This window comes from Paramisgurnus dabryanus, chromosome 16, assembly GCF_030506205.2.
Source record: "Paramisgurnus dabryanus chromosome 16, PD_genome_1.1, whole genome shotgun sequence".
Lineage (NCBI taxonomy): Eukaryota > Metazoa > Chordata > Actinopteri > Cypriniformes > Cobitidae > Paramisgurnus > Paramisgurnus dabryanus.
The window spans coordinates 27,487,453-27,514,650 of record NC_133352.1 but is presented as its reverse complement, the minus strand read 5'-3'; the positions used below and the strand labels follow the sequence as shown (position 1 = coordinate 27,514,650).

The window sequence follows — 27,198 nt, the reverse complement described above, 5'->3', positions numbered from 1 at the left end:
TGGTAAGTAATAGAAACAAACTTCAAAGATGTGTGTGTTGCTTGTGTAAAAATATAATTAATCAAACTCAAATATTTTTTGAGTGATTGAGCCAAAACCAAAAAGCATTAGGTTGTGTCCTGCTCTCCCCTTCTAATAAAAAATGCACTATAAGTCACTTTGTATAAAAGCGTCTAGCATGCATAAATATTAATACATGTAAAATAATGTTTTATAGCATGTTGCATCTTTGAAGTCTTTAAAGGTCAATGTAACATTGAATTTGTACTGTATTTGTTGTAGTGATACCATGGCAGTTAAACTATTGTACTGAAATAAATGTACCATTGTATTTACATGATACTCATATGGTCCATTTTTTTATGTGTACGCGAAAGAGTGTGCACAAATTGTACTATGCCAGATTTTTGAAATCCTTTGCACATTTTACATGTAGGTCGCACATGCGCCTGCAGAAGACTGTATTATCAATGTAGTATGTAGTCGAGGAGATGCATTGCATTTTGTTGCAATGCACATGTGTCGAACATCTTTCAAATAAATTATACTTTGCAAGGCTGTGCATTCGACCGTGTGCGTACGTTTGCGTATACGTAAAAACAGACCATACTCCAGTCGTAAGGAGGCAGTGGTTGTCAAACTTTTTCAGTGTGCGGCCTCCTTCGTGTAAGGTACATCCCCTTTCCGGACCTTCAAAGAAAATTCATGACAGTTAAGCAATCTCAAACTAATTTTAATGAAACAAAATAAACAATATATTATTTAATGTATTTCTTTACGTTAGTAGACTTATTCAGGGGTTAAATTTGGATTTGTTATGTGTGTGGGGGGGACATGAGTGCGTATGCAATTTTATAAACCTTATCAGTTGGCAAACTGTAAGACATAAGTTTTAAGCACAGACAGTCAGTGCAAAAAAACTTAAATTAACTTTTTTACCCAAATCTGTTCAGCGAAAGTCCCATTCTGCAGCTAATATCATTCATTGGTTAAGTTAAGGGTGAGGGGTAGGGTTAAGGTTAGACATTGATAGGTTCAAGGCATGCGCGAGCATGAAGCCATCAGTACCTTCCAATGAACTGAAAGCACGTTATTCCCGCTTTGCATCAGTCCACACGCACCAACGAGTATTTGCACGCTGGCGCGGAGCAGAGCGAGGCCATCAGCCTACGTGCCGGGGCTCAGCCTTAATACTGTACATTATAAAAGTTTGAAGGTCGAAATTCCACAACACTGTGCACAAATATACAGTACAAATGCATCTTGTTTCAAACTGGCTGAGGATTCGATCAATCAATATTGAAGGGGTGATGGAGAGGTGGGGTGGAGTGAGCACAACAGTTTGTCTGTCGTTCTCAATAAAGATCGGATTTACAATAACATTGCCTCCGCCCCCTGTCCTCTTTCTCCTCCCTCTCACAACATTTTACAGCTCTTGGCTCCTGAATCTGCCTTATAAAACACAGTAAACATAAAATCCACAAGCACTTAGTAACTGTCCTTCCGAGAGCAGGGGTGGAGAGGGGAATAAACATCCTTTTTACGCCACCATCCATCCATTCTCCTGTCAATCCACCCATCCATCTAGTTAGTGGGAGAGGATGTACTGTCCTGTATTGGTTTATTAAGATGCATTACTTTGTGAATAGTCTTTTGTGATTGAGTGTGCAAAAGTACAAATGCATGCTTCGGTTTGTCTTATCACTTAAAACGAATTTTTTGGGGGGTCGGAAGGTATGATTTTATTTATTTTATGATTTATTTTTGAAACCGAAACGGTGTTGTTTAATAAAGATTATTTGGCGTGTTGAGGTGCCGTGTTTGCTTATAGAGAGAAATTTCATCAGCTTCAGTTTACCTCCATCTTTATTCATATTCTGATGGAAATTAAGGATGCACAGACAAGATATCTCACTATGAGTATAAAGATTATAATGAAATCAGTTTTTTAAACAGATCAACAAAAACAAAGCTTTTTTTATTTAAAAATGAGTTTGCTTTGATTCGGGGTAACGGTGTCCCTTTAAGTTTTTATGTCTCCTTTTGACTGACTGTGGAATAATTTATAAAGCCCCCAGATATATTGCACTGAGCTATATCTTAACCCTTAGCTGACAAAACAGCCCCACAGACAGGGAAAAAGAGGTACGATAGAGGATGAAAATGAAGGGTAATGCTGGGTTTTTGCTTGTGGAGTCGTAACGTTCTCTGTCTGTAAGATGGTATGCATAATTCTCACTGATATGTCTTCCTTTCACAGAAAGCTTGTGATATTCGCACAGCTTTAGCAAGGAGTGTGGATAGCACCGCTCAGGCGTATGTAAAATGTGTAGACATCTCTAAATAGGTCTGAAAATGCAGCGTATTTGTCAAAGAGCATAAGCCATTAAATCTGTTATCTGTTGCAAATGAAGCTCAGCATCCTTAGCTGGTGGTTCAGGCCCCTCTTACCAGCGTAGGCGAATTTAAAATGAGTTCACACTGAGAAATCTCACATCTCTCAGCATATGCCACATTGTTGCTAATTGGAAACCAAGCTTGTTGGAAGGAAATGGTTGTCAGATACACAACCTTAATAAATTTTGTATTAGTCGCTTATGAAATTGCATTTCAATAGCATCGCTTTTTGTCGTATTGCAGCGTTTCACGCAATTTTGCGTATTTGGAGTGAATTAATTAAACAAATAAAATTTTTGAATGAACATTTAGTCATATATCTGGTGTCCATATTATGTGGAGCATCCATAATTTTTCATACTAGTAGTAGTCCTCTAAATTCAATTTGATGCTCGAGGCGTATGAGTCACTCGCTAAAGCTTTAATGATATGAATGATGTGTTCGATTGGGAAAAAAATTAGCGCGTTTGCAGAATGGCAGCCCCACAGCAATTATTTCGGGTCTCATTAAAAGCCTCCCACCTATCCCATTCTCTCACAATCAATCGGCACTTTAGCTCCAATGAAGGAATGTGAAATTGTTGGTCTCCTCTTAGTCTAATTAGCTTAATTGACCTGATGTGGTAAATGCAGGGATAGGAGGCATGCAGTTCATCAGGGATGACTTCTGAGAGTTTTTTGCTTGTGCTTGGCTAGGAAATTGCACTTGCTTAGCGTAATTGTAGTTCTCAGTTTGGTTTCACTTGGTATGATGTGAGAGCCACTAGGTGTAGCTTCTTGGGAGTTTGATTTACCAGTAATTGGGACGTGTCAAACATTAAAGTTAATTGTTGGGTTTTGTGAAGTTGGCCTTTTAGGTGATAATTGTAGTGGTCACTCTGTCGCCAGCACACCCAAGTAGCCTACGTATTGGTTTAACTAGCATCATAAGGACTTTATATTGAACAGGATGATATTTTCTATCCTTACCTGTAAAACCCTTAAACAAACCTTTCTGAAGTTTTACATTTTCATTAAAGGATTAGTCCATTTTCTTAAAAAAAATCCAGATAATTTACTCACCACCATGTCATCCAAAATGTTGATGTCTTTCTTTGTTCAGTCGAGAAGAAATTATGTTTTTTGAGGACAACATTGCAGGATTTTTCTCATTTTAATGGACTTTAATAGAGTCCAACACTTAATACTTAACTCAACACTTAACAGTTTTTTTCAACGGAGTTTCAAAGGACTATAAACGATCCCAAACGAGGCATAAGGGTCTTATTTAGCGAAACGATTGTCATTTTTGACAAGAAAAATAAAAAATATGCACTTTAAAACCACAACTTCTCGTCTAGGTCCGGTCCTGTGATGCGCCAGCGTGACCTCACGCAATACGTCATGACGTAAAGAGGTCACAGAGGACGAACGCGAAACTACGCCCCAGTGTTTATAAGTCTGGAGAAAGAGGACCGTTTTGATATTGTTGTATGCGGAATGATACTAATTAATGTCTTTGTGTCAGTTTATTGTTTAAAATGGTCCGCAAATGTGCGTTTCATATATGTAACACGTGACCTCTCTACGTCACTACGCATTTACGTGAGGTCACGCTGGCGCTTTTCAGGACCGGACCTAGACGAGAAGTTGTGGTTTAAAAGTGCATTTTTTTTTCTTGTCAAAAATGACAATCGTTTTGCTAGATAAGACCCTTATGCCATGTTTGGGATCGTTTAGAGTCCTTTGAAACTCCGTTGAAAAAAACTGTTAAGTGTTGAGTTAAGTATTAAGTGTTGGGCTCTATTAAAGTCCATTAAAATTGGAAAAATCCTGCAATGTTTTCCTCAAAATAACATAATTTCTTCTCGACTGAACAAAGAAAGACATCAACATTTTGGATGACATGGTGGTGAGTAAATTATCTGGATTTTTTTTACGAAAATGGACTAATCCTTTAAGATGTTGTTTAGTATGTTAATTGAGCTGTTTGAATTGACATTTTGGATGTCACCAGTGTGTCAACATGCATGTGTCCTACTGATCGTTCCAAGCAGATATGACTTCCACCATATGCTGGTGTCTGCAACTGTCTTTGTTGCCTAATAAGAGTCAAGCATTTGAAAATTGTCTGTGAATCGCTGTGAAAAAAGTGATGTTTTCTAATAATCTAGAATTAGGTAGGTTTGAAAAATGAATTGGATTAAAGGTGAAAATACTAATTGAACTGTACAGAGCTTCACCGAGGACACAGTATGTTCTTCTACTTGCACATTAGGCAATTGAAGGGCTTATGTTTAAAACCCATTCTTTCTTGGATAGACTGTGTGCTCTCCGCTCTCATTATATTGATCTCTGCATTGCTTACACAGGCATTACCACACTATCCAGACTGGAGGCTTGTCTGTGTCTGCTCTTAAACAAACACTATCCAATTGACTACTCTGATTCTTATTTACTCTTCCAGCAATTGTTTGTGCCATATACACCCATCAATGTCACCATATAAATTTTCCTTAAATTGTTTAGGTGCCTGTAGCTCAGCTGACTAAGCGTGAGCAGTGTAAAAGTTGTTGGTTCAAGGCCCAGAGAGCACACATACCTATAAAATGTATACCTTAAATTAAATGTATGGAGCCAAAAGGTATCAATTATAATACAAAACGCAGTTTAGAAAAGCACACCACAAAATCAGATTGCTAATTCAAAATACAATTGAAATTTGCCCAATTGCTAACATGAATAAGTAAATGCTAACCTTTTTCCCCACAAATATGTGTATGTCAAATTCTTGAATTAATTCCTGTAGCCCAAATAGTGGATTATTGTGTTAGCAGTGTACACATACTTTAAAAAATGCTGGGCTATTTTCAACTCAGGATTAGGTCAAAAAGGGATGAACCCAACCCATTGGGTTGTAATTTAACCTGTACTAAGTTTATTTCAACCCAAAATTTAGGGTTTTTGGGTTACACTTTAATTTACGGCGTCACTGTTACAGTGTAATTATATATTTAAATACTAAGTAATAATCAGTAATAATTACTGTAGGGTTGGGGTTAGGATTAGGGTTTGGTTTAGGATTAGTTGCATGTAATTATGCATGTAATTATTAACTGTTATTACTATAATAATTACATGTAACGTGTAACAAAGACACCATAAAATAAAGTGTTACCGGTTTTTGTAAAAAAAAAAAATTATTGGTTAATTTAACTTAACAGTTGGGTTCTTCCCTTTTTGACCCAATGCTGGGTTGGAAATAACCCAGCATTTGTTAGCGTGCACTGCTAAAATTTATATCTATAAAGAAGTCGCTTTGGATAAAATCCTCTGGCAAATGTTTAAATGTAAATGTAAATTTGCATTAAACATTTGCAAATGTTGTTACATGTGTTTCTGGATCATTTAATCTGCATTTCCACATTGTCATACGTGAGTGGATTGCTTTGAATTTTTGGGTGGTATCTTTGAGATTTTTCAGCCAGGTTTCAATTTACAAATTTTTTGGTAACACTTTACAATAAGGTTCATTAGTTAACATTAGTTAATGTATTAACTAACATGAACAAACCACGAGCAATACATTTGTTACAGTATTTATTCATCTTTGTTAATGTTAGTTAATGGAAATAAAGCTTTCAATTGTTTGTTCATGTTAGTTCATTAACTAACATTAACTAGATTTTAATATAGTATTATTAATTGTTGAAATTAACATTAACAAAGATTAATAAATGCTTTATAAGTTTATTAGTTCATGTAGTTAACTGAACCTTATTGTAAAGTGTTACCATTTTTTTCCAATTGTTTTTAAAATGTTATCTGTGCTTTTTGAATAGCGTTTTGTAAAATGTATTATAATTGAGACCCTTTTGTCTTTATATAAATGCAGGTCCATAATGGGATTTAAAAGGATTTCCTCTAAAATATGTAAAATGAATTCATTATTAGTTTCAAGGATGTAAAATATATAAAAAAATATCAAACATTAACCCCAAATTATGCATTGTATTTTTACATCTCATTAAGTACACATGAATAATGCATTTCATCACAACTTTTAATTATACATATATCAATGAAAAAGATAGCAAGCTTCATTTACTATTCATCATGATGGTATTCTGTATCTAGAACCAGAGAAAAAAGTCATTTACATGTACTACTTGCTTTTAAAATGCATCAGAAAAGGCTGGAAAATCCCAGATCCGGTACGGATATTCTTTCGGTGCTCCTACTTTTCAACTCTCCTGGCTAATGCGGTAAAGTCACAGAGTCAGAGTGTGAAAAAAGTGGATTGTCTTTAATCAGTTAAAGAACTTTGTTCTGTCTCTCCCTTTATGGCCCACACACAAGATGCAAAGGTTCACAGTGTTACATTTTTTATTAATCCCTGATTTCTGGTTTTCCTGCACCTCAGGGGTATAGACACGCACAGGGTTTCACACACAAAAAGTGTAATGTGAATTTGTAATGCGAACAATTTGTATTCTACTTCGATGATTTTGATTATTTAGTAGTTTTGATACTCCCCAAAAGACTCAACAATCCCTGCCCTTTAGCTCGCTTCATTACTAAACTGAATGTTATCTATGTCAGCCTGTCAGTTTGGATTGATTCATCAATTAGAGGTCCCCCCTAATGATTGTCTTTAAGTGCCTCTTTTTATTTAGTGTAATGATGTCAAATATTTTCAAGGCCTGAAACTCCTTGAACCTTATTCGTGGAAACATCATTTCAATGTGGTTGCCTGTTGTTGAGGTGAATTTACAAAGCTTCATAAATTGTTTGGTTCTTAAACCTTCTTCATGTGGTGAATGGAATATGTGTTTTTTTTTTTGCAGACATAAGATATCCACTTTTATGTCTGTTGTTTTTTTTTTGCTTTGTGAACATGAAACCTCTCTCTCCGCCTTCATCTCTTTCCTGCACTTGCTTTTGTCTCTCCCACTTTTCTCACTCTCATTAAAAGAAAAGAAACCCAGTAGCAATTTGAGGCCTTTCATTGTCAAAACCATTATCACCACTGTCAGCTCCCTGGGTCGGGAACAAAGTCCTCGTTTCGCGTGCAAAAGAAATAGAGAGAATAAAGGAAAAAATAGTGCGAGTGAACTGAAATACAGAATTTGAATAACACCCCTCAGAAATGCCTTTTTTCATCTTACTGTCAGTGTCTCTCAAAATGGAAAGGCGTGAGTTTATCCAGTGCATATATATATATATATATATATATATATATATATATATAAAACACTGTACAATCCACGTAGTAAAACTATATCTATATGGACCTGGTCCCTTCATCATGCTAACCCAGCTAGTTTTAGGAAACCGATAATCATTGGTACTAAGAGCAATAACTGTTTATCTTCCGAATATTGTTTAACATCAACACCAAGAGTGGTATCCCTGGCACTTTCTGACTATTAAAGATGAGCATGTTTGTTCAAGAGGGTCGTTTGCCCTTTAAAAACATTGTTTTGAAAATGGACTGGAGGAGGCACAAAGGGGTACTTTGGAATAGGGGTGTGCCGAATGAAAACCTGCTTCATTCACATATCACAATCATTTCATGTTTCCCTTTTTCTTTATAACCAACTTTTTTCTTCACTGTACTAATGTACTGTAGTACATAGTCCTTACTGTAATTAAAAGACTAAATTAATTAAAATAAGAAACTTTGATAACACTTTACAATAAGGTTCCATTTTGTTAAAGGAGACATATCATGAAAATCTGACATTTTTTCATGTTTAAGTGCTATAATTGGGTCCACAGTGCTTCTATCAGTTAAGAAAATGTGAAAAAGAACAACCCAGTAACTTAGTTTTGGTAAACCGTTCTTTGCAAGCATTGAAAAAATAGGTCAATAAAATTTGGCTTCCCTTGTGATGTCAGAATGGGATCTTATTAAAATAATACAGCCCCTTATTCTGCACTATCCAACCACGGCACTGCCATTTAGTGCAGAGATCATTTAAAATGACACACCCTAAATGGTACATTTTTTGCTCACACCTACAAAGTGGCAAATTTAACTATATTAAATTATCTATGTGGTATTTTGAGCTACAGCGTCACATGCGTACTCTGGGGACAACAAATATTTATTCTACATCTTAAAAAAGTCTTGTGAAATGTCCTCTTTAATATAACTTATTGAACATGAACTAACAATGAGAATAAGTTCTGAAGCATTTTTTATCTTAGTTCTTGTTAATTTCAACAATCAGTAATACATTTTTAAAAAGTAAACATTAAATTTGTTAACATTAGTGAAAGCGCAATGAATTTACGTGAACAAATAAAAAATTGTATTGGTTTTAACTTAACTAAGATTAATAAATGCTACACTGTAAAAAATATTTGCTGCCTTAAATGATTTTGTTGAATCAACTCAGATTTACAAGTCATGTCAACTTACTATTATTTATGTTGACAAGAGATAAATTGCTATAACATATTAAATAATGTTGACTTTTTTCAATTATATTATTTAAATTATAACAACTCATATCTAGTCAAAATAAATAATAGTAAGTTGAAATTACTTGTAAATCTAAGTTGATTCAACAAAAAAATAAGGCAGCAAATAATTTTTTACAGTGTATAAATATAAACTGCTTATTGTTAGTTAATGAATGGAACCCTTTTTGTAAAGTGTACTTTTTGGAAGGCCAGATTAAATTTGTTTGTGAAATGGCATCTTTAAAGTTGATGTTTATTTTAATTCCATAAATTGTACAGTTAAATGTACTAAATCAAGATTTAACCTTGAATTTGATTGTTGAATTATTATAATTATTTTGTTTATTTTATATTGACTGACATGTAAAACGACAATGCTATACCAATGCTCCAATAGTATTAAAACTATGCTATGTTAAATATAAATATTTAGATAAAAAATCCACTATCCAGTAGTAACATTATGAGTGTGATAGTTTAAAAAAAGGTCCCCACAGAATCGGCACACCCCTACTTTGGAACCTAGGGAAAACTAACCCTTACCAAACTCCATTACCTGAAGACAGGAAAAGAATAGGCAGGGGTTAAAAAAAGGCTATCACGTGTATGAGTAATCTATGTCTGGTATTCCCCCTTCTCTGTACCCTCGGTTTGTTCCATAACCTGGATTTCCAGTGTGGTTGAGAGTGCTTCTATAAAGAGTTGTATTATTAGAGGGAAAAATAGTATGGATATAAGTCATATCCTCTACTTTTGCCTTGGGCTGCAACGGCTGTTGGGCAGGCATTGGTGTCATTTGAAAACCATGAGCCCTGATCTCTAATATTGAAGTGTCTTTTATAGTACCAGATTCTACATAGTCATCATAATGTTTGCTGGCACCCCGTGATCCACCATCCCTTCCGTAGATGGAATTGTCACCTGCGGCAAGATACCCCGCACGGTGTCCGTACCAACAGAAGATGCCAAAAATTAAGAACAAAGAGACCAATGCTGTCGCACCTCCAATAATTCCAGCAAGTGGTAAGGCTGATAATTGGTCACCTCCTCGGTCGCTCTCCTGGTCTGAAATAGGCTGCTCCAGGGGATCTGTCTCTGTTTTGGCACAAGCAGGATGCTCGTGCTCTGAGTTTGTGTTCATGTTTAACCCTCCTGCTGCTGCGAAGGACGTTCTTTTACCTTCATTTGCAGAGAGAGGCACCAAGCAAATTATATAAGTTGATTGGGGATGCAGCTGTGTGAGTAAATACTCACGTCGATCCCCTGGCACAAGTGTTTCTGTGATTGAGCCCATTGCAGGACTGTTTCCTAGTCGTAGCCAGGAAAGCCTGAAGGAAGCAACTGGGTGTGCAGTATGCCAGGTTACATGAACTGTCTCTGGTGTGAGTGGTTTCACACTTATTAATAACGATTTACCCACATTGCCACTTCCACCAAGACTATCCTGTCCCATGTCAGAATACTTGTATCCCGGTCGTCTGGATCTGAGGGTGAAAAGAGACCCTTGGGGAAGTGGAGGGGTTGTCGTGCCTGGTACTTGTGTTGGATAATTGCCTAGATCTTTTTTTCCTCCATCATTTCCAACCATCCCTCCAGCACTGTCTACACTCATTTCACACTCATCCAAATGACTGCTAAGGTCCTTTAGTGCCATGCCTCTTACTCTCTCTGGTCCATGGCAAGTTAAACCTCTTACTGTCACTGATGACCCACGCTCGTGCAACCAGTCATGGAGCCAACGAAGGTTACAGCCACAGTACCAGGGGTTCCCTCGAACAAGTAACTGCGAGAGGCTGTCCAGGTCTTTAAACAAACCTCTTGGAAGAGTTGTTAAATTGTTGCCTGATATGTCCAGCTTCTGTAATCTTCGCATGCCATCCAGGGATCCTCGTTGCATGTGGGCTATGGCATTGTCTTGTAGATAGAGTCGAAGAAGATGTGTGCTTGGAAGGTTTAAGGGCGGTGCCTGGAGCGAGTTACGAACCAGAGAGAGCTCTGTTAGGTTAGACAGGCGTGAGAATGTGTCATCTGCAATTCGTTGATTTGCCAGCAGATTTCCATCAAGGAAGAGACGTCTTAGAGAGGACAGTCCTCGGAATGCATGCGTTGGAATAGTGGAAATTCGATTATCATCCAGTCTGAGTTCCTCAAGCGATGCTGGAAGCCCCGATGGTATGCTAGAGAGGTGGTTACGTGACAAGAACAGAAGTCTCAGCCTTGGGTTGTTGGCGAATGCTTTATCTTCTATACTTACAGTCGAAACCGAATTGTCATCCATGTGAAGCTTCTCCAGCAATGGGAGACGTGCGAGAGCAGAACGAGGTAAAGTTCGTATGTTGTTATCCTGAAGATGAAGTTCCCGTAGAGATGGAGGCAGATGTGTCGGAAAATCATCGAGTTCGTTATCGTAAAGGTAAACAACTCGGACAGTTAGTCTTCGCTCTAAGGATGTTGGTAGCCCAGCATTGTCTATTCGGTTATTTTGCAAATAGAGCACAGCTGCTGTTAACGGTAATGGGGGGATGATACTCAAGCCACGATCATTGCAGTAAATGAAGCCATCATCACACCTGCAAGCAGAGGGACATGGCACTTCTCCCTGAAGCTCTGCCTCTCCAAGGGCTGCCTCGGCAGCAGCCGCTGTTGCCGCAGCAAACTCGAGGACTTCGACCAGTAACGTCAAGCACAGGAGAAGTAGAAACAACCAATCACGGAGTTCAATAAGGCTCTCTGTGGCCATAGTTCCTGACAATGTATCCCACTCAGTCTCTTAAACCGATTTTCCAAAACAAATCCACTAATTTCTTGTCCTTTTCTTGTCCTTTGTTGCTTCACAAGCCCTGTAGGGGAAAACAAAAAAGTGGCTAATACAAAAATACAGAGGTATATTAGTACATATTAAGAAGTCTACTGCAAAATGACTCTTGTCTGTTATGTTGTATAATATTCGACTTTAACAATACTTGAAGAAAATCACAAGTTATAGGTAAGAGAAAAACAGTCAGGCTTAATGGCTTAATAGATGAGACATTTAGGGAGCATTAGACAGAGACGTTGTAATATAAAAGGACTGAAATGTAAGGCAAATGGATGGAGGTTAATGTGCATATAGTGGAGAAAGGGTTGAATGTAACTTTTACGTTGCCGCATTAAACATTGAAAATTGCGGGTGTGAAATGGTCATCCTGAATATATTAAATATGACTTGACATTTTAAAAACAATTACAGGTTTATTTCTGGATTGACATTAAGCTACACTACAATTCTGATGATACGGGGAACAGCGTTTGAATAAATCACTGTTTTAATTTTAGTTTTTTGAAAGTTCACAGAAGGGTGAGCTGGATCTCTCGTCTAATTTGCAATTGAGATTTAGATGAAAACCGCAGACATTTACAACAAATTGGCATGCATAATGGACGCAGTTTCTTGGTTGTTATTGTTTTCAAAATAGCACGCTTTATTCAAAGAAAGTATGCAACAGAAGTTTTATTGTTTAACCAGTTTATCACATTGACTAGAAGGCCAGGAAATGTCTCTGTTAGCTTTGTTTTCGACTCTTATCAATGTAATCTGTGCTCCTGAATTCTTCAGTGCCAATATACCGAAATGCACCTGTTTGCTTTTGTAAGTGTTTTTGTGTGATGGGTTTGTCTCTGTCTGCTGGGGCCTCATTCTTTTTTGCTGCCTGTCATCTCATGGGATTGGACTCAAGGTTGTTTGTGTTGCAGGACAGGTCAGATGGGAGTTGGTTATCTGCCCCTTGGTTACAAACGTTGTTACCTTAGGCAGCAACTACATGCAAAACAAACCCTTAAACAGAAAGCCTGCACTCATGCAAAACTGACTGATATGCCTTAGAGACGGAGAAAGACAGAAAAACACAGAAAATCGCTTGCTTCTATTAGAAGTTATAACATTTGTGTCTTGTATGGTTTGACTATAGACAACATTTAGCAAAACTTGTAAAGCAAATAATCTAAGGAAAAAATTTGCAAAATATTACAATATTTATAAAAAAAAATCTAATATCATTGTTGCTACTTTGACACTTTCCCCTTGTCTATCTTTTTAAATGAGCTGCATTGCATGAAAATGGGAGCAATTTAAATGTCATATTTAATGGCTCTCTCAGCATGTATACATTTGGATGATATTTTTAAAAAAATCAGCTGTCTCTCAGGCCTGCCAGTGTATTCTCACAAAGAAGTGTGGGAAGAAGAGAAAAGAAAATGGCAAAAAGCCACTCTTTGAATATCTAATAACATGTGCCGTTATGCTACGGTCATTTCTTTTTATCATAATCCATTTAGCTGAGGCCAGCAAAATAAAACAGCAGAACGTATACGTGAATGCGCATTTAGTTTTGTATGTGCATGGCACTGTTAGAAGGTGGCACTTAAAAAGGAGAACGTGTTGTGTTAGACAACTACACTGCAAAGAATGGTTTTCCTACTTAGTATTTTTGTCTTGTTTTAAGTACAAATATCAAAAAATTCTTATGTCAAGATGCATTGTATCGATGAGCAAAATGACCTAAGACAATAAGTCTAGTTTTAGAAAAAAAATATCAAATTTAAGTGAATTTGTGCATAAAACAAGCAAAAAAAATCTGCCAATGGGGTAAGCAAAAAAATATTAAACACTTAATTCAAGAAAAATTGGCATATTTTTTGCTTGTTTTATGCATAAATTCACTTAAATTCGATTTTTTTTTTAAACTACACTTATTTTCTTAAGTCATTTTGCTCATCCAAAAAAAAAAAATGCATCTTGATTTGAGAATTTTTCGATATTTGAACTAAAAACAAGACAAAAATACTAAGAAATAAAGTTGTTTTTTGCCAGTGTACTAAATTTGTCTTTAGACACTGAGACCCTGTCTGTCTCTAACTTGATGAATAGTACAAATAATATACATTTGTATGTAGACAGGATAACAATACATTCTTATTTCATCTTTTTTAAGCTCACAGCCTCTTTCACTCAAATGCGTCTCACCACTGAAGAATGTTTTCATCCTGGTCATCTCCGTAACTGCCCACTGTGTGTCTATAATCTCTTATAATCTGTTCTTATACTTCTTTAATCGCAGTTTTTTTCTTTTCCTGTATATCCTGCTGATCCTCCTATATAAATCCTGCATTTTCATTTCGCCTAAATCTGCTTTTTATCCTTTCTTTCTTCTCCCTTTGAATTGGTGTTTAAATCTGAAGTTATATTTCTGCTGCACTATCCTCTTTTATCCAGCCACAAAACTCTATGTCTACCTCTATACATATTTTATAAGTTATCAAGACAGGAATCATATTGTAAAAGTGAAGCATTTTGAAAATAGGCCAAGCAATTTTGTATTGGATATTTGTATTATTAGAACTAATAATAATGTTCTTACCATCTAGTGAGTATACATCATTGTCCTTTGCCTCCCAGGTCTGAGTAGTCTGACTTTGAGCGGATTGACTTGACCTCTTGATTCAATGAAACTGATGAGGGACTCAGGGTCTTCCTTGCTGATTCTTTATGTCCTTTGGGTTAGTAACCAATGGAAATGACAGCCCTTTATAGTAGGATTCCTATTAATTGTAGGCACTGAAATAAGCATAACGTCCGCCAGGAGAACGTCAGGAATTTTTCCAGTCTCAGTCAACAAAAGCAACCAGAATTTGCACAACTTCCTTACAATATATCCAAGCTGATGATGTGTATTCAAGCTGCTGTGTGTCCATCAAAGTTGGCATCATGTTGATTTTGTTTTCTCGAATGAAGAAACAATGAAGTACACACAAATGTTGTTTTTCCTCATCTTTGAGTCCGCATTACCTGTGAAGAAAACCAAGGTAACATTTTTAGTTGCTTGGACTTTTATATTCACAGCTTGTCATTTCTCTTTAAACTTGGCCAGACCTATAAAGATCTGTATTTCAAAGAATGTCAACTTTGAAAATGATGAAGTCAAGTTCACTGTGCAGAATTAAGTGGAAAATCTCTTTAACTGGCTGCTCTAAGCCATAGACCAAACAAAAATGAAGGCACACACACACAAAGATTGTTGCAAACTAGGTCACATTGTTGACAAGACTGAGGAAAAGCAACAAATGATGGCATCAACACCACACTCAATCTATTGTATTGTTTTAGAGGAAGACAGACCAATCATTTTTTGATAGTTTTTAGTTGATGTACCGGTTAAGTTGTTAGGTGCTTCGGAAATTATGCGCAGTATATTTTCATATATTAAGATTTACTCTTTGTGTGTTTGTTGTTTATGTTGACTTGAAGTGCTTCTATGGGAATCAGCATCTGAACCAGCAATTGTTAACTCTCTTTGTTTCATAGTGTGCTGAATCTGTTTAAATTCCCAGACCTGACATGGTTGATTTGTGTTTGTGATGCCGAAAGTCTCCTCTGGGTCCCACTGACTCCCAGTCTAATTGCTTTTTCACAGTCCAGTCAGATATTGGGAGTGATCAAAAACATTATTGCAGAAATTTAATGCACTATGTGGATGCAGCAGCCTGGTGAAGATGGATCAGCAGAGAGTCATAGTAGCATGTGTGTGAGGAGACAGGGAACATTTCCAATGCACATAGCTAATGTAAAGGGAATTGGGCAGAGGAGGAGTAATAAGGACAAAGAAGGCTAATTAAAATCAATGAACGTATAGGGGAATTTTTGCAAATCAATGCTTGTAGATTTGTAGCTTGTAAAAAACATAACCGCTATTCTGGCAAAGAGTCTGGTCAAGCAAAAATGAAATAATAATAATAGACAGCCCGCTGCCCTTCTCTGGTCACCTTTCTCACTTGGCCTTTCTCTCTCTCTTGAACAGTATAATGGGACAGGCACATTAGGGAAGAGATTATGATGGAAGATGATAAGAGGTTATAGCTGCTGCTGGCATGCTCACACTGACCTCCATCACCAAACGTGCTTGAGTAAATGCTGAAAATAGACAGTAATACGGCTTATTCAACCTGTCGCCATGTTGATTCCAAAACGAGGCTGTGAGGGATGGATGTCCAGAGTGCGTCTTGAATACTATCGTTATGTACCGGGATGCTGGTCATTCAGCCATCAAAACACAGAAAATACATTATTTTACAATTTCCACAGGACAAAGAACCTTAACCATGGATTGTTAAAATGAAAAGGGACATATGACTAAATTTTGAGATAAGAGCAGCGCAATGTGTACATAAAATCTGTTTTGATATTAGCCTGTTGGCTAATCACAAATTTCTAATGTTGGAAGCATGTTTAGTTTTCTTTAAAACACTAATTTAGGCCTACAACTTAGTACGTATCTCCAAAAAGACAAGGCATGAATACGTTAAAAACTTTTCTCCTGTACGTTTTTTAAGCACATTGATCATAATCAACAAAAGCAGGATTAATTTCTATCTAAACTTTTACACAACTTTGAGGGTTCATATAGGGTTTTACCTCTAACAATACTTGCACAACAAACTATCACATAAATAGCTTGTTATCAAGTCAATCACATGTTTTTTTTAAATCTGCGTATTTTCCAGCTCACATAAGTTAAACATTTGATTTTTACTGTTTTGGAATCCGTTCAGCTGAACTCTGGAGTTTGGCGGTACCACTTTTAGCATAGCTTAGCATAATCCATTGAATCTGATTAGATCATTAGCGGTGCGCTAAAAATAACCAAAGAGTTTCAATATTTTTTCCTATTTAAAACTTGACTTTTCTGTAGTTACATCGTGTACTGAGACCGATGGAAAATTAGAAGTTGCGATTTTCTAGGCAGATGTGGTTAGGAACTCTATCTCATTCTGGCGTAATAATCAAGGACTTTGATGCCGTACCACGGCTGCAGGAGGCGCAATGATATTACGCAGTGCCCGAAAATAGTCCCCTTGGTAACTTTTAATAGCAGAGGACTATATTCGGGCTGTGCGTAATATCATCCTGCAGCCATGTTACAGCTTTTAACTATAGAAGAGTCAAGTTTTAAATAAGAAAATATTGAAACTCTTCGGTTATTTTAGCGTGATGCTAATGGTCTAACCATATTCAATGGATTATGCTAACTAAGCTAATGCTTAAAGTGGTACCTCCAGAGCTGGAGATCAGCTGAATGGATTTCAAAACGTAAAAAAATTAAATGTTTAACTCTAGGCGAGCTGGAAAAAGAGCCAAGTGGAGTGTCCCTTCAAATCAATGTTCATGTCTTAAAAAACATAATGGAGAAAATACATGGACATAATCTTATGTTCTTTACAAACTGGAGATGTATACTTATTTGTTGTCAAAATATTGTATTGTTGCACTATTTTAGTGTTTTAAAGAAAAGTAAACATGCTTACAACATGAGAAATTGGCGATTAGCCAACAGGCTAATATCCAAAACAGATATTATGTACACAATGCGTTATTCACATCTCAAATTAGGTCATATGTCCTTTCTTATTTTAACAATCCACGGTTTCTGAGGTTCTTTGTCCTGTGGAAATTTGTAAAACAAAGTATTTTTTTGTGTTTTCATGGCTGAATGACCAGCATCCTGACACAAAACACAGTATAGGTAGGTTTAAAGCACACACTCTAGACGTCTATCCCTCACAGCCTCGGTTTAGAATCAACATGGCGGCGGACTCAATAAGGCATATAATGTTTGGCACAAATAGGGTACTGCAAACCTCTGCTTCTGATTTGTTAATGTTGCTGATGGTACAGATGTCCTCCATTCTTGGAGATGGTAAAATGGTAACACATCTGTCGACCCGTGTGCATATGTGCATCAGTGCTCCACACTTGCATATTTAATGCTGAACATGTTTGTGTGTACAAGCATGTATGTGTGCACGCATATGTGTGCGTGCGCCTGTGTCAAACCGTTTTACCATCCTGTGCACGTAACCTAGCCATCTATGCTTTTCAAATTCTCATTTGCTGAGCGAGGAAGGGAGAATGGAAAGGAGAGAGAGAGAGGCAGATGGAGAAGTAGGAGAAAGAAGGAAGATTGATGAACCAATTGGAATCAAATTTAGAGGCAGAAATGACTGTTGGGCCAAGTAGGGTTTAAATCCAAAATAACATGAATTTACAGCACCGATATAAAGACCGACACACGTAAACACACATAGTCACTCTCGCTTGGTTTTTGTCTTAGGATCATGAAGGGGCATGAAATCTTAATGGTCTATCTCGTCCCTCACACAGTTTTGTCATTAAATATTACTCAAGTACATCATGAAATAATTATTTCCTAGCAAATCCAGTTCATTATTAATTCAGAAGAAGCATTGATGAATAGCGTTGTTGTATCTGCTGGCTAACAATATAAATAAATGGAGGGCTTTGTGTAACTGTCTGGTTGCTTGCACATAAGAGCAGTAAACTTGGTTAATATGACATGATTTGTATAGAGCCCTCGAGAATTGTGGGATTTTACTGAGCGGCGCGTGCCACGAGCGACTGTGTGAGTGCGCACGCGAGACTTGCATTGGGGCTACGAAGATAGGCGTCGTAATAGCGGCGCATTAGCTGCAGGGCATACTTGTGTGTCAGGATATTTTTCAGCTCCCATATCAACGCACGCCTGTGAAACTATTGCTTTAGGCCCGCAGGCTATAACATTGTACAGACAGTCTGAGGTCCAGTTCTGTATTAAAATAGTTTCATCAATAGTACCGTGCATTCTAGGATCGCAAGCGTTTGAGAAGATTTTATAAATATCCTACGGTTGCGTTCACGATAAATTCGTCTTCTGCTAATGACGGTTAAAGCGGCTTCTTTTTAGGAAGCAGACTAATTCATTGCGCAGTCTACTCGTAATTATCTACTATTCAAAAGCGAAAGGAAAAAATATATATAATTGCAACACAGAGATGGTTCGACAGTGAAGTACAAACACCTTGATGAGATCACCTTTTTTTGCAGTCCGGTGATATCTCGGATCTTCCACTGTCAGTGTCTCTGTAGTGCTGAATAGTAATGCGTGTGTTTCACCCTCTAAGATCTGATGATAATTAGCTAAAGGTAATCAGGGGTAATTCAGCAACGGGAGTGAAAATGGCAAGAGACGCGGGGATGTGACCAGCCTCTCAACACACACCCACACACTGCAGCCTTTTAGTATGAACAACTAGGAGCAAAGAGAGGGAGAAGCGGGCATGAGGGGAAAGTGTGACAGGGATGCATCGGTCGGGAAAGAGAGGATAACACCACGCTTCTCCCATCTCGCTATTTTCTCATTTTTCTTTTATTTCTATTTGCACTTTCTTTCTTGGCTCCCATCCTCTTGGATGTTCACCAGTGCGTTTACTGTAATCTGTGAACCATTAATGCATAAATGCCTATACTGATTTATGTGCTTATTATATTCAGTGTTTGTGCACTGAACAGAGCCAGTGGCTTGTGAATGTGATAAAGATGCACTGAAGGTGCTTGGAGAGAGAGTGACTAAGAATATTTCAATGTATAATATGTGATACAAAAACCTCAAGGCTTACCTGTAATTAAAACGTGATACAAATAAGCCACCTTTTCTTTGGTTGCATTATTGGAAAAGTGCGACTGGGAAGTGGTGTATGGACATTCATCCTTACAGCTTATATTGCACTGTTTATACATAACAAAAAAATCAAGAAGGTACTCTGTGTGTTTCAGGTGTCTCTTTGAATTGCTAGTGATGCTTTTTAAAGGAAACATGTCTTTACTAAGAAGCGGCATGAAGGCATTCATGGGGTGCAAAGAAATACATGAATGGACTACAGAAAGGCTAAATGGAGACTGAGTTTGATTTCACCTTCTTTAATTCATGACAGAGCTAAATCTAGCAGCGTGAAGAAAGCATTTTGTGTTGCTTTTGGATTTGTACATCTGCACCTGCTACATGCTAATCAAGCAGTATACAGCACAAATAAACTGAGCTCCACATCTGTCTATAAAAACGTGTACTAAGCAGTCATCTATAAAATCATTTTAATGGACAAGAATTAATGGCAGTGTCAAGTTAAAAGAGCGTTTATGGTTTGATGATAAGTATGCAGTTGCATTGAGTTTGTTTTTCAGCGTTGGTTGAATGTAGCAAATTGAATGTTTATGATTCCAGTCACCTCATCGATTAAACACATTTAGACGTAGCCTGGAATAATTGCCAGTCAGTTGTTTATCCATCTGTGATTCTCTCTCTCTCTTACTTTTTACAGAATACTACTACATAAAATTTTATGCAGTTTTGCCACTGATATAATTTATGCTTTTTTTCTTTCTTAATTCAAGCATTCTTTCTGCCACTTTTCCGCATCATGTTTTGCATTTACATAATGAACAGATAAATGCTCAACCATTACGTTTTTTTTCCTGCATATTTGTTGGTTTATTATTCTTTAGAGGGAAAACATACATAATTATCTTTTTATGATTTTATTTTTTTTTACATTCTTACAACATTAATTTAAGAAAAAAAAGGATAGATGACCTAAGTCAGATTTATACTAAAGTCCACAACCAAGCATGGCCTTACACACTCTTTTTTTTTAACCCAGCGTTGGGTCAAAAAGGGAAGAGCCCAGCCATTGGGATAAATTAACCCCAAAAAATTTATATTTCACCCAACGATAGGTTAAAACAACCTAGCATAGGTTAAATTACAATCCAATGTGCTGGGTTTATCCCTTTTTGACCCAATGCTGGGTTGAAAATAATCAAACAATTTTAAGAGTGCAGCATGCTAAGCTGTATTTCTGAAATATTATCACATTTCTGATATTGTCTCGTAATATGTTCACTTTCTCTGAGATGAATCTTATCAATGTTATGAATGGATGACTGAGATTTGTCATTGTCACTACCTCCAGGCATATTTCGTAATTTATTTTATTCTTATTTACATTGTTTATTTAGTTTCTCATCTTCTTTTTCTTTGTGGTTTCAATAATAATAATAATAAAATGTGCCAGTGTACATCGGCTGGATGAGATGGACTTTTATTAGAATTATACATGAACACTGACATATATCGATATCAGTGTCTAGCAAAGTTACATTGATGCATTTTAACTAGCTCCTTTTCGCTTTCAAATAATATTTTGTTTTGCAGAATCATTCTACGCCTATTTCCCCTTTGCACCCTTCCTCTATTTCATTCACCCCCAGTATCTTTGTAAATGATGCAGTCGCTAGAAATAAGCAGACAATTTAAGTGTTGCGTACTTCACTGCTCCCCCTTTCTTTCTTCAAGCATGCATACAGACATACAAATAAACCAATCATACCTCTTGCTGCCCCTCAGCCTGCGCTTGTGAACATCAAACACAAACACTCCAAGAGTGTGTACGCAAGAAGAAAATTCATTTGGTTTGTCTGCATTTGACTTAATGTGGGTACATTTCTTATCAGCGTCTCGCATTTGGAAGAGCAAACAAATATCATAATAAGCAGACCCCAGTGTAAGTTGGCGCTTTTATAAAGACTATTCATGCATTCAGGTCAGTGAACAAAGTTGCCCACATGTTCAGCAAACCCAGTCACAGACCGCAGAGTGAAACGAACCATGTTTAAAAGAGATCTCTACTAAGGCGAACAGTGTTTGTCTTCCTATGGGAGGCCTGTGCATTTGTTTTGTTTATAGCTCATTTAGAGCCAAACTGCAAGGCATCATGCTGTGTGGCGCGTGTGCGTGCATGCATTTGTGCATTTTTTCCTCAGTACACAGTATCACTTTGATTACTGACGAACTGAACATAAATATATAAAAAACTGCAACTCTGCTTGAACTGGTCTCTCTGCATGTAAATTATAAATGAGTTGTAACGATTTAACAGGCATGTGTTGGGGATTGATAAGCTATGTAATTTCAAAGAAAGCTACAGGGTTTAAATCTACATGCTTTTAATCAAAGTGTAGTCTACATGCATGCATGTCATTTGTGACGTACAGTAAGCTGTATGCCAAGAATCACTTAGCCTCACAGCTGAAACTGTCACATGCTAGGTGAACTTCGAAACTAGTTACATTATCAAAGCCTAGTTCACAAGAGAAGCCAGAGCTTGCAGCTGGTTTTGTGTGGAATAAAAAAAATACTGCTATTCAGACTGCTCTTGGGCTCCTTTCAGTCCTTGTCAATTATCCAGTGCCACATTCACTTAGTTCATATCGCCTCCATTTTTTTATTGATTTTAGAGCAATACAGGCCACTCTTTGAGACCCATTCTACCTATAAACTCTGTCTGCCCCTACACAACTTCCTCTATCATATTTCCCTCAGACAATGCTGTCTTTTCTTGAATGCTTCACGGCAGATGAGGCACATTTAGATATCTAACAGTAGAGTGTTTGATTCCAGTGAAATAAAAAATTACTTTGTGTCAATGACCAAAACGACCACATTGATTAATGAACGACACTGACGTGGGTCCTGTGTCTATGACAACCCTAGCCTGGCAGAGGATAAGACAAAAACACTCATTGTTGTGTGAGTGCTGTTCACTCTTCGAGAGCGAGACGAATCTGTCTGCATTTCCGCCCTTAAAAAAAAAAAAGGACATTGCTGATGGCTAAAAAGCACTGCTTCCTCAAGCCAAGAATCATTTGACTTACTGTAATCAAAGAATAACTTACACATGCATAATTCAGTTTGATCTATTATATAAGTAGATTTAGAGGGAAAGAGTATTGTTGCCATAACCTTGTTAAATTTTGGTTTTCCAGAAGTAGTTTGGTTGTGGTCGGTCACTGATGTTTTGTAAACAATTATGTTCTGCCACTGGCCAGTGGCATTATGATGTGCCATTTTAAAATGTCTGATGTAGTGCAATGTGTTGGTGCAATTTTTAAGCATGCTGCCCATGTTTGATTGAGGGGAGGATTTTTAAACCGTGTGTATACCATTTATGAGTTTGCCAAAATATTAAAAAGAAAGTATTTACCCAAGTCACATCAACTTTATGTACATAAAGTATTTACACTTACAGCAGTGATTTTCAAAATCGGCAAGGCTCACTTTATAACCTTGTTTAGAGTATTGAGGTAAAAGCTCCAGATTACAAGTGTTTGGTAATGCTAGGGAGTCTGGAAAATCAAATGCAAGATTATTACAGCTGCTAGGCTGGAAAACATGAGCAAACACTGTGTTATTGCATTTCAGAAGCACTTGAATATTGAATGGACACTATGATGCCATAGTGAATGACTGAGTGATTCTTCCTGTTTTGAATATATAGTGCTAAAATATGGCCAATATGACAAAGGGTAATTTGTGTGTGATGATGTTTGCCTTTGTGTGCTTTTTACAGACAACCTTTCTGGTGGGCAATATCAGAATACTGCATATGGTGCTTTAGTATCAATTGCCAATGGTTAGCTGATGATATGCTTGATATAATATGATACTGATGGTCAGTCTGCCTGCCAGCTACAAACCACACACCAGTAAAGCATGATTTATAGTTCTGTGTAGGTTTTTAAGTCAACGTGCAATTACACATGTAGATCACTAGTAGGCAATGTCCCCAGGCATGTTACAGTATCAGAGCAAAAGTCGAAGAAACAGCATCAGCTGCGATGGAGGTAAATAAACATTAACTTTTGGTGCTACTTGGTCCACGTTTGTTATTACCATTGCAAGTGTAAATGGATAGGAGGAAATGTGACGCAGGTTTTTTTGGACCTGATGGGTGGGGTTCTAGCAGACCAATCACAATGCTTGCTGTTCGCGTAGAACTGACATGTTGTTACGTTATTGGAGAGGTGTGTGTCAGGCTACGCATAGCGAACGCCCAGCCTATGGTGTAGCTACATTGTAGGTTTTACACAGAAGTATAAATCGCCCTTAAGTGCAAAGTCTAACCTCTCTCTTTATTCTTTTTTTTCATGTATTTTTTAGTCTAAAGTACATCAGTTTAAATAGTGGCCTTAACTAAGCATTTTTTTTTTTTTTAGAAATAACTGTGTATAAAAGTTTAAAAGGTTTCTTGGCTTGTACATCTGTTTTCCCACTTGTAGGTTATATTATGTGTATGTTCCACTATTACTATTTTCAGTGAACTGTAAGTGATTTGTATGACCTGTACTATACCTATGTTAGCCCTTTGTTCCAACTGTCCTTTCGATGATAAATGAAGCCATTTAAAATAGTAGTCAGTTGTTATCTTCTTTTTATTTACTGTAATAATAAATATTGCTTTGTTTTTATCATGCAATCCACTGCAGAGTGACCCCATTGATACACATGCCACAACCACAGGCCTAACTGTGAATTATAAAACAGCTAGAGCTGATCCGACAAAACCCTGTGCAGATCCAGCTTGAAATATCTCAAAAAAAAATCACAAAAATAAATCCTGGACCTGGAAAATTTCTTAAATAAAATAGATGACATCTCAGTACGTGTCTCTGTAAAATAAGTGCCAAAATATCATTCTTTATGTATTGTGTCGTGCTATGCTATTATATGCAGCGTTTGCGTTTAGTTGTTTACGTTGTATGCATATATTTTTAATTGCTAAGCAGGGGCTAGTTGCAGCAGAAATTGGGTATTTACTCTTTGCAAAAGTTGGCAGTAACCATATTTAATCTCTTGTGAATTTTTTTGATCATGCAGTGTTGCTCTGAGCCTTCTGCTCTCTTTTTCTCTTTCTCTCATCCCTCATCTGCATTTGATCACCAAGTTAATCTGTGTTACAGTTGATGTACTCTCAGTCAGTATAATCTGCTACGTGTGGAGTTCGGTCTGAAGTGCAGTGCTAATCCCAAATGTCTTACTTAAGATGACGTGTGTCGCCACAACATGTATTGTGGTAGATCACTGCAAGACATTTTCATTTGCAAAGTTTTTTTTTATTGAAATATACTGTATGATATTCTTATTCAACCAAAGTATTAATGCAATAGGAAATGAGTTTAAGTGTAGTTGTGGTAGTACCTTTTCAATCTCAAACTGGGTTTTGGGTTGGTGGGCCTGTGTTTATGTACGCGCATGTGTGCATGATGTAGGCCTTACTGTACTTGTTTCATGCAGTGCGAAACGTGTTTGTTACATACTGGACCCACTGTGTTGGCATGACTATGGACTCATGCTGGCGACTCTACAAAACCCCCACTGTTTCTTGGCCGTCACCAACAGAGCCGGGAAAAAGATGCGAAATAAGGAAATGTGATAAAATATAAGAGTTACGACTATGTTAACATGGACACACTCGTGAACACACACACACTCATTCTCTCTCTTTCTCTCTACACTTACAACACTTTCAGAAAGCAAGATTGTGTCCCTTAAGTCTTTTAAAGGACTGCCTTTGGATTTTATTAATAAGCTTTGCAACCCAAAACTGCTAATCCCTCTTTGCCTCTTTCTTTTGTTGGTCTCTTGTTCAAAAACAGTACATAAAATAGCAGTCAACAATAACAGGAAATAACAATTGAAAAAAATAACACACAAGCTAAATAGAAGAGTATGTAAATGGAAAATGAATCATAACTCAAGCATTTAGTTCTTCTTTAAAGCCTCTAAAGAATTGTTTTCTTAACTGCAATCATATAGTCAATAGATAAAAGCGATGTTTATAATTTATGCCATTATAAACAACTTCTAATATTCAATAATTTAGGTGCATACTGTAAATGCTATTCATTAGGTACCTATTATGCCCAATATTATTTAGGCAGAATACAGAATAAATACGCAAAAAAAAAAACACATGCATTGTGTAGTAGAGCTAAACTCAAGCCCAAGCCAAGCAGCAGCTTTGAAAGTACAAAAACAAATGCAAATCTTCACTAGATTATATAGTTAACGTCATTTAAATAGTCAACATGGAGGGAACAAGCTCATTTTGGCAGTATACACACTGACGCGACTATAATCACAGATCATTAAAATAAATGACTTGAGACTCCCAATTCAGGAGCTTAATTCAAAGCGCCTGCGTTTAAATCGCATGTGGATGCTGCCTCAGACTTATTACATAGGCGCTTCAATGCTAGCAAAAAGACAAAACGGATGACTACGCATTCGGACGGAATATCTTGGTATTTTGTTAACAGAGGATATAAGGTGCACTAGAAAACATCAATTGCCGGTTAACACACAGCGAAATATAAATGTACCCTCATCCGTCTCCGGCTCACTGATTGGAACAAGTAGCATATACGGTAAACGGTTTGATGCAACGTACCTCAGTGTGCGTAAACGGCATCTTTCCGTCGTGTAATTTCGGATGAATGTTAATTTTCTTCTTTCCTAAAACGCGTTTTCAATGGTTTATTTGTCCTGCTCTCGTTTTTTTAACCGCCTCAATCTTCAGTCAGTCAGGCTCGCTATGACTGTCGCGCGCGTTCGGTCTCTCTCTCTCTCTCTCTCTCTCTCTCTCTCTCTCTCTCTCTCTCTCTCTCTCTCTCTCCACCACCACCTCTCTCTCTCCTGCTGTCAGTCAGAGCGATGCGCCTCGCGAGCTCTCTGTTTCGTGCCACTCCACCCCTTCATCTCCTCCGAAATAACGGTTAAAATGGACGAATGTAAAAATATATAAAAAATATATACGATTTAAAATGTCTTTACGTCGAATTGTAATGACGTCAATGCCGTATGAATATGTATTAGAATGAAGATGATTGCATACATAATCATTATAATCAAACCCTTTTGAGCAATGTATCATTTGTGGCGTGTTTGCATTTCATTAGGGTTTTGATTCCCCATTTTATATATAATGAATGTGGTTGTTTACATCAGTATCAGTGTTGTTTTTTTATTTGTGGTTATGTCATTAAATATTAATGTATGGCTTATATTTTACTGTAAGGGCCACCCTCTTAGTACTTGGTAGCCTACTATGTGAGGCAGTATGTCAAAATGCATGTCCGAAACTGTCAGTGCACTGAAGCTTGAATGTGTGTGTGTGTGTTTGTATATCAGTTTGTAATGTGTGTGTGTGTTTATTATATAAATTGTGTATGTTTATATATATATTTTCACATATACACATAATATATGTATACCTATATATAATAATAAATGTTTTGAAGTAATGCATAATAGTAAATGTTTTTAAAGCCATCTTTACTATGTAAGTTATAGTGCATATGTGTGTGCATGAATGTGGCTGTAATGTATAAGCCAGGGTGTCTGCAGGGTTCTGGAGTGTCAGACATTAAGGACATCTGTTCAGACACACGCCCGACATCTCTTTCTCCCTGGGTCTCACCCTTTCTCTCGGGTGGCAGGCTATTTCAGAAGCACAGACATCCGTTCCAAACACTTGACCATCACCTCTGCTAAACAAGCTGATTTCTTTATAATATTATTTCTGCTAATTTTGAAACGCATCTCATTGTGGCAGATTAGAAAGCATTCAATTAAAAAGTAAAAAAAAAAA

General features: G+C 37.1%; 2 protein-coding genes across 3 annotated transcripts in view; one reads left to right on the top strand and one right to left on the bottom strand.

The window, feature by feature from the left end:
* The window catches only part of macrod1 (mono-ADP ribosylhydrolase 1), a 68,273-nt gene that overhangs the window by 5,002 nt on the left and 36,073 nt on the right, over positions 1-27,198 (top strand). The window lies entirely within an intron of this gene.
* On the bottom strand, positions 6,174-26,156 carry flrt1b (fibronectin leucine rich transmembrane protein 1b). Of its 2 annotated transcripts, none has more exons than XM_073812175.1 (3): positions 25,999-26,156; positions 14,244-14,671; positions 6,174-11,711 (listed from the first exon to the last, which is right to left on the bottom strand). In XM_073812175.1, exon 3 carries the CDS (start codon positions 11,585-11,587, stop codon positions 9,446-9,448), a length of 2,142 nt encoding a protein of 713 aa, XP_073668276.1. In that variant the 5' UTR covers positions 11,588-11,711; positions 14,244-14,671; positions 25,999-26,156; the 3' UTR covers positions 6,174-9,445. The 2 variants fall into 2 exon arrangements, with proteins under 2 accessions (XP_073668276.1, XP_065129992.1); XM_065273920.2 differs by having other exon boundaries at positions 6,174-11,687.

Bases quoted from the DNA above. Each gene is read 5' to 3' on its own strand.
- flrt1b (XM_073812175.1), bottom strand. From the start codon at position 11,587: ATGGCCACAGAGAGCCTTATTGAACTCCGTGATTGGTTGTTTCTACTT.